The following is a 14,266-nucleotide window of genomic DNA, read 5'->3' on the forward strand; positions in this document are numbered from 1 at the left end:
AGAACACCGGGGACCCATAGCCTTTGCACTGACTTCTTTGCCACTTGTGCCCATGTATGACGCGCCTCTGAGGCGTTTTTGTTTCGCCTGGTTCTGCTTCCATGTTTCTGGATTGGACTTCTTGTATCTCTTCCTTTTCTTTGAACAGTCAGCACCTTCATTTTCATTGTCAGAGGACACCTCACTGTTTGGTTTGTCCGAATCTTCAGCATGAATAGGGCTGGGTGAGTCTAAATCTTCATCAGTGGATGCATCACTGTTGCTTGGGTGATAGTCTGAATCTTCAGCATGCACAGAGCTGGGTGAGCCTAACACATCTTCATCAAGAACAGAGTTTTGCTCTGCCACACACAGTTCTATGGCTCCAATGCTGAGATCGTTTTCAGCAGCAGAGAGTAGATTAGCATTGGAGTTGTCAAATGCATCATCTACAAAAAAAAAAGGAAAATACCTAACTATTACAGCCCATACAGTTATGACAATAAAGAATTTACTTTTGGTATATTTTATGATGGGTGTTAAGACTATGTAACACACTGATGTTTAAATTCATCAGAGATGTATGAAGTAGACGCACACAATTCCAATACTCCATAGCAGCACTTCTACTGATACTTTATACATACTTCAAACATACTTTATACTTGATACAACTATGTTTCATGTCCCTAAAAATCCATATCAAAACACTTTCAAATTAAAACCAAGTCTTTACATTTCTGGAAGAGTTTCTATTTTTAGCATAATGTATGGTATTTTAGCTAGCATTGTCAGCTACTGCATTTTTCTGACACAGATGAAGATCAACTACAGTATAATAACACAGCTATTCTACACTATCTGTGGAATATTAATTGGCTGTACTTTATCATTAAGACCTTAATTTCTTATCATAGTTATAAAAAAAAAACATACTTACCATTTTTAGATGAACTCTGAATCAGTGCAAAAAGTTCACTGACTGAATCATCCATCATGAAGCGCTGTGTGAAAATTGCCTAAGTCACACTGTATTTTAACTTGAGCAAAATAAATCAGCCTAAGTCACATCTCTTGACATAGGCAAAAATCATAAATGGGTTTTACCACATGATTAATTCAACTGAGGGTTCTGGCCATTTCACCATAGGTGGCCAGCAGGGGGAGGACATGAGTTATGCAAAAAAGTCAATTTGGCCAAAAAATGACTTAGGCGATTATTTTAAGAAGGTGATTAGTACCAAAGATCATGAATGAAATAATATCTAAAGAGCAGAGTAGTCTGATTACTGAGATTATTTTCCTTCCTAAATATTTAGATTATTTTTATCCTTTAAATCATTTCCTCATTTACTGAACTAAGTCATGTTTTGCTGTAAGGCTGAAACAATTAATCAAAATAATAGAAGATTGAAAATAATAAACTAATTAGTAATAGATGAATTGTTAATAGGATTATAAAGACTCACATCCCATTAGCTGAAAAAGCTACTCAAAGTATTAACTATGCTGAAATTGTACAAAACAAACAGTTTGCATTTTTGAATAAGCTCTACCCAGAACTCGAGTGATAAAGATTTAACTTTATTTCTATATAAAATCTTTAAAGCGCCTTTTTGCTTTCTGATTATCAATACTGAACAAATTATCTACAGATTAATCAGTTAGCAAAATAATCAGTTTCAGGCCTATTGTGGACCTAAGGTATTTTAAACTGGGATTGTGGCTTGTCTAATAGATGCCACTATCTGATTGGTTAACCTGAAGCTGGAATCAATACCAGGCATTCCTCCTCTTCTGGACTATAAATAAATGTTTAGTTCTGTGTAATTGGTGCCACATTTGCATTGAAAATGCATTAAGGGTTAAGGAAGAGATTTGCCCATTAAAACAATGTATGTTGAGGCAGGTCCCCATAGACAAGCCTCAACAACTGTTGCAGGTATTAATACTTAATGCTGACACTGGTACAGATTTCTCTGATAACACAGTGGGCAGTACACCACTTAACCAGTGCAAAAATAGTAAAAGGGCAAAAAAAAGCATTAGTGGGCTTGTGGCGTCCAGTAAACAACATAGTGTCTTTTTCTGACCCAGAATGGCAGGCTGTGGGATTTTGGAAATACTTGCAGCCTTCAGAACAGACCCACTCTGCTCTAACCTCTAGGCAGAGAGGAAATTAAATGTTTTTCTTGAGTAGCACAGAGACTAAACTTTAGCTCATCCCACAAATGCATTAATCTCCAGAACAGACATTCCAAAGACCAAATTTAGTGCCAAGGAGCATCTTTGCATTCATTGGATTGAGGCAACTTAGACCCTCCACATAGTGGAGTCAATATCTCCTCATTCAGATGACCACCTGCTGGATATAGCTAGAATAAGATTAACTACCCGCAAAGTATCATTTTAGGTAAAAAGAAAACTTTCTACTTTTAAAACTTTAAACCCTTAAGCCTTCCCAAAGCTGGTTTTCCCACTGTTTCCTGACATGATTAAATAAATGTGCTAAAAGAACATTCAGCCACCGGTACATCCCATTACATTCCTAAAGGTAACACAGGTAAACACTAAAGTCTCCCCTGAGCTTCTCTGCTACATGTTTAGTTGTCAGAGAGGATAAAACTGGTGGAATGTGTTTCAATGTAGCTACCTTCTGATTCTGCGGGAGGTGACGGCAGCTCGCACATGATTTCCTGGTCCACAGTGAAAGGTCGGCACAGAACAGACTTGTTCTTCATCTGACGGCGGCGTGGCGCCGGCGCACGCATGGCGTCAGTCTGTGTGCTGGCCTGAAGGCATCACACAGAAAAAAATATGAACATTAAAAACACAATTTTTTCCTCATCAGGCAAATACAGATTATAATCTCTGCATTTAAAAAAAATTATCTTAATACATCAAAGATATTCACTTAACATTAAACAAGTCAATCTCATATTGCATTAGCATAGACTCACACCAAAAGTTTGAGAAATTCAATATTGAACCCGACTTAAGTTGGAAAAATAAATCTTTTTATTGCCTCTCTCTGCACTTAGATTTTTGCAACATTGGATCAAAGAGAAAAGCAGATCTTTTCCAGCATAGCCAGCCAGACCGACCACATGGAGAGTAAAGAATCACCACTTTTAATGTATCATAACAGTTAAGATTGCAGCCTAAACAGAGTGATGTTTGAATGATTTATTTTACTATGTGCACAATGAGTTGAAGACAATAGCATTTCAACAACCACTGTAAGAGCTTTTCTTTAGAAAATGTTTTTCCGTTTACATTCATTGTGACCCTTTGAATTTAGGTTCTACCAGTTCTTTTCACACAGGGGAATATTTGTTCAATATAAAGCATAATCGTTAAGCTCTTTGAAACTTTTAACAGTAAAAATTGACAAATTTAGTCAAGCAGTTCTGATCTAGATGCCATTTTCTGACTAAACAAGATCAACACAAATTTGAGAAAGATTCATCCTAAATTGAATAAATGCACTGAAATTAATGTTTGTATTGTTCTACATTTTATTGGGATATTATTCTGCAAAAGGAAAAAGTGAGTGTGTTTAATCCCTGCATGGTGTTTTCTGTTTGAGCTGCCTGTTTATAGGAGAAAAAGGATGGAAGTCGTACGTGATCGAGGTTCTTTCCATCTACGCTGGAGGTTGGAAACTCTCCTAAAAAACAGAGATAAGACCGTAATGTTAGAAACATAAAGAGCAACTCAATAGCAGCTACTTTACACCAGCTGAACTAGTTTATTAATAAGTTTAGGGATTTAAAAGTGGACAAAAAACAAAGAACATCATCGGTAATTTTGGAGAATTAATAAAACTAGGTATATGACCAAAAAATATCAAATCTATGAAATCCCAGTGTTAATACACCTGTTATGCATATTAATGGGAGGAAATTGATGTAAAAAATAAATTTAACACCACAGTAGTGGGTTAATAAAAGCCTTAAACTGCCTTTCTCCAGGTTTTTTTTTTTGTCTGAACAAAAAAATGACCACTGCTAACAGCATGGGTAAACTGACCGGTCAGAGCTGCATCTGCCGACCCACTGGGCTGAGAGGCTGAACCGTTGGCTAAGGAGACGACATCTGCGATGACGGGATTCATCTTCGTGGAGTGATGAGGTTGCACTGGAGCTGCACAAAATTATTTCAACGAAAAAATAAAAATAACACCACTGTCTTTGAGTTCTAATGAACTTGAGGTATAATTTACTGAGAGAATTTACCGGATGGCACAGGTGGGGCAGTTGCTGTGCCGTTGGTGCTGGTAGTGTGTTGACCTGTTTCGAAGTGAAGGGAGCAGTACTGCAGCAGGCAGGATATGTTGCAGAAGTTACAGACCGAGCCCAAGCAATGCAGCTTCTCGTTCATGTACCCCTGCTTCCTGCAGCCATCGCACCGACCCATCTGACCAGAGAGAGATAAAACAAGATTAGAGAAGAAAAAGAACCAAAAGGACATCCTGCCCCAGTGATAAGTCCCTGGTAAATATGGGAATCCCTAACTTCCCTCAGCTAGTCTTCAATTTTTGGGGCAATATAATTTATGTGGAACAGCTGCAGATGCACAGAATTACTACAGTCACCAAAACCTCACCTTTAAGGGTGTTACAAGGGGGAAAACCTTCAATGTTTGACATGACCATTTAAAAAATATCAACTAAATCTAAAATCTAATAAATTTAAACACCAAAAAAAAAAAAGCTAAAAAAAAAGGAAAAAAAGAAAAAAGCTTTAATGACAGTGCTAGATATGCATATTGATATGGGATGGGTAAAGTTTTGGGCTTCTGAGTCGTTCACTCTGAGCTAAACTGTTTTAATCTGTGAGAGAGCAGTTCAGAACCGAGCAGTTCTGCCGTTCTGTGGCAAACGGCAGTCGTTTTCCATGATATCGACTGCTGAGGAAACCTCTGTAGGTTCCATGTGTTGCCTCATGCTAACAGTAGGGATGCAGATATGGCCTACAACTATTAGCAAAATAGATTAAAAATATCAGTGGCCTCCTGAAGACATTAGTTTTAAACAATGACTGAATTTATACAAGTGATAGAGACCAAACCTAAACCTTGTGTTACTCTGTAAAACGCTTCAAGGTCTGTGGACAGCAGCCCTTATTCTGAATAATTTTAGCTGGGCTTAACAGACCTGCTACACCTAGTCACACAGCATTTACCAAAACATCTAAAAATAAAAATAATACTCTACTTTAAACAAAAATATTTAGAAGGAGGGGAAATTTTTTCCTCAAAAAAGTTGCTGCTGTTTTTCCTTAAACGTTTTTTGATCTGATCCTTAGATCTTTTTTTGGTGCTTTGTGTACACATGTCCTTTACTTACTCCATAGTAAAGCACGGTGTACTGGGACATGCAGTGAGGTTTGCAGAACTCCTCAATCTTCCCTCCATAGTGACTGATCATCATCTTCTGTCCGAGGCTACAGCAGTAGGAGCAGGGACGCAGGGAGCGATCCTGTTTGAAGGTCTGTTTGCAATCTGTGGGTTAAAATAGGGGAAGAAGTCATCCAAAGGAACAACAACACTCTTCAATGAATTGTCTGAGTTTACTTTTCATCAGAATTCTACACTTTTTCTAGATTAAAAACCTTCAGATTTCTGTCCCCACTTGTTCCAATCAGTTAAATCCTGTTGATTTAATAACTGCTACCAGATAACAAAACAAAATGAAATTGGCTAAATTCTGATCATATGCATTTTAAAAAACAAGTGCATTTTTTTCAGGGTTTTGAATGCAGCACTTTGCATGGGCAAAAAATTTTTTTTAACTTACTTTCGCTGCAAAAGAACACATCCTGTGGACCGAGGTTGGTGACCTCATAGAGGATCTTTTCCTCTTTGCAGCAGCTGCACATGGTGAGGACATTTTTCTGGATGTTATACTGATCACAGCACCCTTTACTGCAGAACAAAGAAATACGGCCCTGGAGAGAAAAAACGAAGGCAATTGAGAGGGAGAATATTGTTTGAAAAGAAATGTATGTATGACAAAATGTTTCTCACCTGGTGGGTGAGAAGTAGTGGCTTGCTGCTGAACTTTTTGCTGCACTGATAGCAGGTGAGTTTGACAGCATCACTGAGCCCATCCTCCACTGGTTTAAGAGGCTGCTCCAGGGGGGATCTAGCTTGGGCCTGTCCAGGGACAGTAGGAGTGGACACGGCCGATTGAGGAGGCACTAGTGGGGGCACTGATGTGTGGCTGGGATGATGTCCAGGGTACGGGACTGAGGAGGAGAAATCCTGAGGAATGGGGGGGACTGATGTGGCTCCGGTGGCTGCAGTAGAGGTTCCTGGCTTCGGAAGATCTTTACTGGGAGGATCCCTGAGAGAGGCGGTTCCATTGGTCAGATCAGGCTGAGATGAAAGGGAAGATTTCTGCAGAAAAGAAAAAAAAAATACAAGAGTGAGCATAAAAAAAAAAAAAGGGACATAAAAATTCTTTCAATGGGACTTTTTAAAGTCAAAACTAACTTGATAATTACCCTAAATGTGGTCACACAGGCTAAGGAACAGAAGTTCCGAATGGTGCCATCCACCATGGCGAGATGGTACTGAGGAACCGCAGGAACTTTACACTGGCCGCAAGGGAAAGGAGTACCTGCAACAGATTAAACTATCAGTAACTTTCAATCCTGAAGCTTTTGTCTTTACATCCGACTAACGCGGCAATGCTTGCCGTGTCGTACCTGTGAGGTTATGCTGGGCCGGGTGACTCTGTTCCACACATGCATTAGAGCAGTACAGCTGAACTTTACCCTTTTGGTCCCGCTCCATGATGGTAGAGGAAACCACAGCTGTCTTGTGACAGTTGGCACACTCTGTAGACTTTCTGCATGCCTACATAAAAAAAAAAATATATATTATCTTTCATAAAAATATATTATATATATGGTTGTTATAAGTAAAACTTGATTTGCAAGAAACATTCCATAAAAGTAAAGAAAAAAACAAAAAAATAATGGACTTTGCATCCAAGTTTGAAGACATTTCGCTTCCCATCCAGGAACCTTTTTCAATTCAAAATGTCAGAATTAATGTGGAGTTCCAAGCTTTATAGAGTAGCCCAAAACAAGGCCTTGTTTTGGCTTAGAAAACATGCAAATTGAACCGGAAGAATGGGTCTGCCGCTTAGGAATGGGGAGTTGTTGAGATCTTAGCTTAAATCTCAATGCTAATCCAGACATTTTGAATTGAAAAAGCATCCAGGATGGGAAGCGAAATATCTTCAAACTTGGAAACAAACTCCGGTGGATTTTTTTTTTTTTTTTTTAAACTTTGTTGCAATAACTGTGACCTGGATGATTGAGAATCTTTAACAGGGTATTGTAAGAGACAGAAATTGTATTGGATTCTAGTTCTTCTGAAACAAACCTGTTTATAGGTGCCAATGCAGGTGGAGCTGCAGAAGTTGAGCTGAGATTTTTCAATCGTCAGCGTTTGACAGGAACCAGACTTGCTACTGCAATAAAGTCCGCAGCCTTCGCAGCAGTTCATGGCCACCTGACGCAGTTTGCGCCAGGTCAGAAAACAGGAGTCGCTGCAGAGTCGGTGCAGTTTTCCTTGATGGGTGACCTCATGCTCAATTTGCTGTAAAAGGAAAAACAAAACAAACCAAAACAAAAAAAGCTATAAAACGTGCAAGGAGACCAAAAGAGGCAATAGTGACCTGGGAAAAAAAAAATCATATTCATCCAATGTTTACATTTCCTTAAAGTACAAAACACATCCACCAAACCTTACAATAAGCAAAGATTTTATGTTTATACTCTTCCTTCAGTATCGTACCTTGTTGGTGATTTTGCAGATACTACAGGAGGGTTTTTCAGGCAGACGTTCTACTGGTTTTTCAGGTGGCTTCTCAGGCTTCCTCTCATTGCGTTTATCAGTTACTACTTTATCCACGTGTTTCTTCTTGTGTCTGAATACAGACAGGCAAAACTGGCCACAAAAAGGCATGATTGTGCCGTCTTCTGCTGGGACTGTGACCATGTCTCTGGGCTGAACTATCTCTCTGCAAACCATAAAGGGAGGGAGAAATGGTTATTACTAGTCATCTGATGAAAAGTAGAGCTCTTTTTATTCCATGTCTGCTTCTGATTGGTTGAGCAGCTCATTTTGATGTCTCCTCCACAGGAAGCACATGCTTCAACTGAACAGACTCCAAACACAAACCAAACCGTAGAACCCAGTGAACCTAGTCGAACTGAATAATAGAAGAATCAATTGTTCGCTTTTTTCAACAAAACTTTATATATGATTATTTTTCTGTGGAAATCACCAAAGATATTTGTTGTTTCTTTATATTTTGCTCAGCATCACTTATATTTTTGATGCATTTCCTTTCCTGTTCATCCAGGGACCTAATTTAAAAGCCAGTCTGCTTAGTAAGTTTTTAACCAATTCAACAGCTGCTGTTTAGAGATTTCTTCAAAACTCAGAGATGAGAGGGGGTCAGAACCACACACTTAAAGAAGTCTAGTTTTCTCTAAACATTGAAAGCCACACAAATTTGGACCAACCATGGGAGATTTGCTTTTTTATTGTTCTTCTGATGAAAGCCAGCTAATTAAAATTGTGTCTAAAACTTTGGCCAACTATTTTTTTTCCCCTCAAATCATTAAAACCAAGATAAGGGATCAAAACGAAAATTGGGTTTAAAAACCCTCTCCTAAGGCTCCTGGGAAAACAGACTCTTGGGTTTTAAAATCTGTTAAGGTCTGGTACTAAATATCTTTTTGCAAATCTGTTGAATATTTTATCAAATCATTAATACTCAGATAGCAAAAGGTTCATTGAAGAAGGTTTTTTACATAACTAAACCGGGTGAAACAAAATCTTTTTCACTTGTGGAGTGCCAGATAGAGAATATTGACAAAAGATATATATATATATTTTTTTATCTTAAAATGCAAAATATCTTTTTTTGGTATATCTGCTTTAAGTGGGTTTCTCTGTCAGCTAAAGCCATGTTTTAGAGTTTTATGCTCCAGTTCAATATTAATCGATTACTACATTAGTTGACAAATATTTCAATAATCTATTAACCCAATACATTTTTTCAGCTCTTAATCGATTAATAATATTTTGAACATTTATCCTCAATCCAAACTTCACCCTATAGTCAATGTCATGGTTCTGTTTTGGCCTGGCTATCACCTTGTGTTATTTTCCAGCACCACCTCCTCTTACACAGCTCAGCCTTTAGTTACACCAGTCAAGCACCAATTAGTCTATACTCACTCCACCTGCCAGCCTCTCTACAAGAACCTCCCTCAGTTAGCTCTTCCCTGCCTTTTCGTATTCAGTCACTACTAACCCAACACCTCGTCAGTCAGGTTCTGTGCTTCCGTTACTGCGCTGCTGGATCTTTGCCTTCTGCCCCGTGAACTCTTGTCTGCTCCTGGGAATTTACAACAGCTCAGCAACTTCAGCTATACTCTCTGTGATCCTGTAGATATATTAGACTCTGCTTCTCCAAGAACTCACTCTGTTGTCTGACAACCTCTCATTAAAAAAAACAAAAATGCAGACAATCCCTCTGCATTGATAATGAAAGCAAATTAATGAGTCTTTTCTTTGAATCCTCTGTTCTCATCAGGCGTCTTCCTTTTTTTCCTCTAGGATCCATGGTCGGACACACACCCGTCGCTTTGTTTGCCTGGCACTGAGCCAGGCCGAAACGTTTTGCAGGCTATGGCCACTGATCTCTAGAGCTATGACGCAAATGGTCGTTGAAAGAAATGTTTACATTTATCATTTACGTATTTAATTATACAAATGTTTACATTGTTGGAAAACATAATGAAGGTTTGTTTGACCTCCTCCACACCATGACAAGGGCGTGCTTCGGTGGCGCAGTGGTTAGCGCACACGACCCATGTATGGAGACCCTAGTCCTCGACGCGGCTGACTCGGGTTTGAATCTGGCCTGTGGTCCTTTGCTGCACGTTTCTCCCTCTCTCATACCCACTTTCCTTTTAGCCTACTGTCCAAAAAAAAACAAAAAAAAAAAACACAGCCACTAGAGCTGTAAAAACTAAAAAAAAAACAAACCCCTCAATGTAATTTCTGAGGTCAGACACAAAACAATACTGAAATAGTCAAATAGCAAATAGATAAGGTAATTAACAGTAAATATATTTAGAGTCACAACATTAGGAAGAAAAGCCTTGGCGCCACTAACAAGACGTACCTGTTGCATTGGACACACGTTCGAACCTTAGCAATTGGTGGAAGATGGCCTGTCAGACAGACCGTGGAGCAGAAGAGCTGCGTTGAGCCTTTTCTTTGGAAAGCAGTTTGTCCTTTCAGCAAAACCTAGAAAATATTAAAAACAAACAGTCGTCTCCTCCGAAGGTACACAAAGATCGGTAGAAAGATCTGCGGTGTAAAAAATCCACTTCCACAAAAATATAACCCATGTTTTCACAATACCTTGGCACAGCCGCTGCAGCGAACGCTGCCAGGAACGGCAGGTGGTGGAGGGCGTGGCGGGAACGCCGTCAAAGTGGGTATCGAAGATTGTACTGGAAGCTGTGGCCTAACTGGGAGGGAAGCCATGGCCTGGAGAACCGCCCCTCTGCCAGGGATTAAAATATGCGTCGGGGTTGGGGCTGAAATGACTGCAGGCACTGGTAGTAATAAAAAAGGAGAAAAAAATAAACTTAATTATTTTACAAGCTATTCGCATGGATTCTGAAAATGATTATGAATTGTAAATTCGGGGTAAAGATAAAACCAACAAACAAGGAAAGAAATGAAGGAAAAGGGTGTGAATTAGAAGGAGAGTGTACATACTTCTCACTCTGGATACAGTAGAAAAACTTTCTAACAGAGCTGATCAAGCAGCACTGAAGAAACATGTTAAAGTACTGTGCAGTGAAAAGAACTTTCAGACTTTTATTTTTACATTTTTGTCCTAATTGGAGCTTCTGATTCAATACATTTTTCATAGGACAGTAGGAAAATTCAAAATGGAGTTTTGAATGCTCATTTTATTAAAAGGAAAGCAACCTGCTAAAGTTACTGTACCCTGATCCTAATAATTTGCTGCGTAAACAACCAGTAGCAACAGTTTGTGATACCAGGCAATGAGTTTTTAATGTCACGGTGGAGAAAACTTCTCCCTTTTTAATCCCAAATTGGCTAAATTGAAGAAAAATTGGTAAAATTACAAGCCCATGAAGTTAAGGTAGCAGCATCTTCATGTTTTGTTTGTACGTAGCCCTGAAGTTAACAGAGGGTCGGTTAAAGAGCAGAGATGTTGCATGACCTTTGGGTTCCGCTTACAGCTTTTCCTTTTTTAAATTCCATTTAAAAAAGGATTTTGACAGTGATGTTAAGGAAGAAGAAAACCGTCTCCCACACATGCTGAATGTTTGGTGTTCCTGACCCAGTTGGAAACCCGTCTTCCACCTTGTTTGTTCTCTTCAGGAAACTCATGCGACACTTTACCTACTAGCAGACTTCTGGAAAGTCAGTTTAGGGTTGATCTTAACTGATCATTCCATTTAAAATTTAAAAACGGTTCCAAAAAAAAAAAAAAAAAAAAAAAAAAAGAAAAGCCTGTAACAATTGCATGCCTGTAGACCTGGACCAAACATTTTTTACGTGCTTTTTGTTGTTATAACCAGTCCAGTTGCTTATTCTGCCCACAACCTTTGGTGATCCCAGATGTAGTTTTTAATCAAACATGCCATTATAGTGGATCACAAGGTAAGTTTACCATCTTTTAAACAACAACTAATCCTTAGCAGTTCTTAGCAGTATGATAGAAGCTTTAGTGTAAGTACAATCTGAGTCTAAAGCTTATAAAAGATGCCACAAAAACTAAGAAAATTTTCTTTTCCTTGAGTTCGAATGGAAAATAATTATTATTATTTTTTTTCCCTCATCAAGTACTTAATCTATACCCAACGAGAAGCATAGCTCCTGGACTGATTTAGAAAGCCTGTTCCACTGTAGCTTGCATTACAGGCACTTAAGAAAGAAAAACTGCAGAGGGGGCATATTTCAGATGAGTGAAGGAAAAGGAAGAAGAGAGCAAAACGCTTAATTCCTATTTCCTTACAAGTGCCAGCCTATTTTTACAATCCAATACACAAAAGTTTACTGCATTGATTTCACATGATAAAAAGATGGCAATTACATATGACTATTAAGAGACACACTGCAAGGAAAAAACAGTTCTGTCCAGACAACGTATAAAGAACAAGCAGGGAGAACCTTCAAGACAGAGCTGTGGGAAAACAAATTGCTTCTTGTAAAGTGTGCAGCTGCCTTTATTGACATTACTTCTTACAGCCTCACATCGCATAACACCATTCAAAAGTTTCTGAGGAAAATTTACCAGGAGAATCAGTTGCCTTGCTGAATATTCAACCTGTTGTTTTCAAAGTGAAAAGTACAGAAACTCACCGGAAGAAGACGTGAAGCTGTTTCCTCCTCCTACAGAGTAGACCGAGCTGATCCTCAGCTCTTCCTGAAAATATCAAACAAGAAAAGGTTCTGCTAGTTAATGCGCTTAAATCAGCAGCGATCATCACCCTGGTAAGTTTAGAAAGAAATCAGGAATTATCTTAAGGAAAGTCAATATAATGAACTAAGTTCATCATTAGCATAAGGAAATGTTGAATGGAAAAGATTTGAGATGGCTAACAATTTTCCCAGAAGATTATTCACTTTAGACGCCATTCTGTACAATAAAGCAAAAAAATTTAAGACTGGCGTTAACTTTTTGGAAACTATAAACATAATAATTCTGTGTTTAAAAGCCAAACTTGAACAGAGCGCAGCTCTCAATGGGATGAAACCCAGCTTCATTCAAAACCTAAACCACGAAATATAAAGTAAAAAAAGTAGGTTGTTTTTGTAGAACGCATATTTACCCATAAAGGTGAGGCTTTGGCAACTGCTGAAAGTCTGTGCATCTATGGCTGTTGCACATACACAATACTGCCAAAAGTATTTGCTCATCCATCCTATGTATTGGAATCAGGTGTGCCAATTACTTCCATGACCACAGGTGTATAAAATCAAGCATATCAAATATTCCACAGTCACCTGGAATAGCAGAAGGTGGAATGTAAACCGTAACTAAGAGAAGAAAGGTAAACTCTCTGGGCATATAATATTGCTGAAAAAAGCAACTGCAAACAGTTCAATATCTTGGCAGCAGTTACAATTCTTCACAGTCACATGTTCTGGATGAAACCATCTATTGTTCACTGCCAACCCACCTCCTTTGAGTTTTCCAGTCTTCTTTAAATATCTGTCTGTTTGTATGTTCAGAAAGCCTGGAAGCTGGAGTCTGAGATATGATCCTTGAGCCACGTTTAAGTAAAACACATACTACTGCTTTCCTGATAACCTGGCAGGGTTCTTGCTATGTTTTAAAATTCTTCTAACTTGCTTCCTAAAGATCTCACATTGCCCATGATGATTGATGGAAGAGATGGCTTAAATTACTTGTTCCTCTCTCGTCTCCTGGCATCGCATTCAACGCCAGTAGCATAAAATATCAGAAAAAACAAAACTCCCATCCAAACATGGAGAAACCACAGTTCTTGTAAAAAGAAAAATAAATAAATAATATATCAGTCAGGTAAAGTCTAGTAGAGTTACTCAAAGGTGCAGCCACCATTGACGTCCACACCAAGAATACTGCAACGAAAAAAATATTTCTTAGTATTTTTTTTTTAATTTAAACATCAATACAGGGTACAGATGTTTTTTTTTTTTTTCCTTGAAAACACCTCTATAGTTTTTAGAGCAATATGGTGAATTATGGGTATGGGTCTTACTGGATCCCCCAATTCTTGGACAAGGTAAAGGTTGGTGTGGTGAGCAATATGGTGAATTATCTCATCTGTAAAAAGTGACTTGAAATACTGCAAGGGTGTCTTCACGGCATCACCATGGAGCCTCAAATATCTGCCAGGAGGTATGCATTGCTCAAGAGTTTTAACCAGTTCTGTTACAGACATTCTTTTCAGAATGTTTTTTCCATTACATCTTTTTTTGCGAGGTGGTGGTTTAGCGGACGAGCTTGTATTTGGAGTTTCCTCCACTTCAACCATGGACTCACAAGAAATTTAATCTTCCTCTTGTTTGGGATGATAGTCAGGATCTTCTATTTGTTCATCATTTTTGCTCAGATCAGCATCAGAATCTTGAGGTGTTCAGATATCAGAGCCTGGGAATTGTGCGTCCTCAAAGCATAAAAGGTTTTGCCGTCCATAGGGATGGGAATTGAAAACCG

At 38.6% G+C, this 14,266-nt stretch overlaps 1 protein-coding gene across 3 annotated transcripts in view; it reads right to left on the minus strand.

The window, feature by feature from the left end:
* LOC107094844 (zinc finger MYM-type protein 4-like) overlaps window positions 1-14,266 on the minus strand; it is a 30,798-nt gene that overhangs the window by 5,483 nt on the left and 11,049 nt on the right. For all 3 annotated transcript variants that reach the window (XM_015390727.1, XM_015390717.1, XM_015390709.1), the window contains 14 exons: window positions 12,424-12,487; window positions 10,441-10,637; window positions 10,199-10,323; window positions 7,792-8,017; window positions 7,378-7,593; window positions 6,693-6,843; window positions 6,489-6,604; window positions 6,010-6,381; window positions 5,780-5,930; window positions 5,330-5,484; window positions 4,218-4,398; window positions 4,012-4,125; window positions 3,606-3,649; window positions 2,633-2,771 (listed from right to left, as the gene is read on the minus strand). In XM_015390727.1, the coding sequence (XP_015246213.1) occupies window positions 2,633-2,771; window positions 3,606-3,649; window positions 4,012-4,125; window positions 4,218-4,398; window positions 5,330-5,484; window positions 5,780-5,930; window positions 6,010-6,381; window positions 6,489-6,604; window positions 6,693-6,843; window positions 7,378-7,593; window positions 7,792-8,017; window positions 10,199-10,323; window positions 10,441-10,637; window positions 12,424-12,487 (2,251 nt within the window). The remainder of the gene's footprint in view (window positions 1-2,632; window positions 2,772-3,605; window positions 3,650-4,011; window positions 4,126-4,217; window positions 4,399-5,329; window positions 5,485-5,779; window positions 5,931-6,009; window positions 6,382-6,488; window positions 6,605-6,692; window positions 6,844-7,377; window positions 7,594-7,791; window positions 8,018-10,198; window positions 10,324-10,440; window positions 10,638-12,423; window positions 12,488-14,266) is intronic.

This window comes from Cyprinodon variegatus, unplaced genomic scaffold, assembly GCF_000732505.1.
Source record: "Cyprinodon variegatus isolate N-32 unplaced genomic scaffold, C_variegatus-1.0 Scaffold21, whole genome shotgun sequence".
Classification (NCBI taxonomy): Eukaryota; Metazoa; Chordata; class Actinopteri; order Cyprinodontiformes; family Cyprinodontidae; genus Cyprinodon; species Cyprinodon variegatus.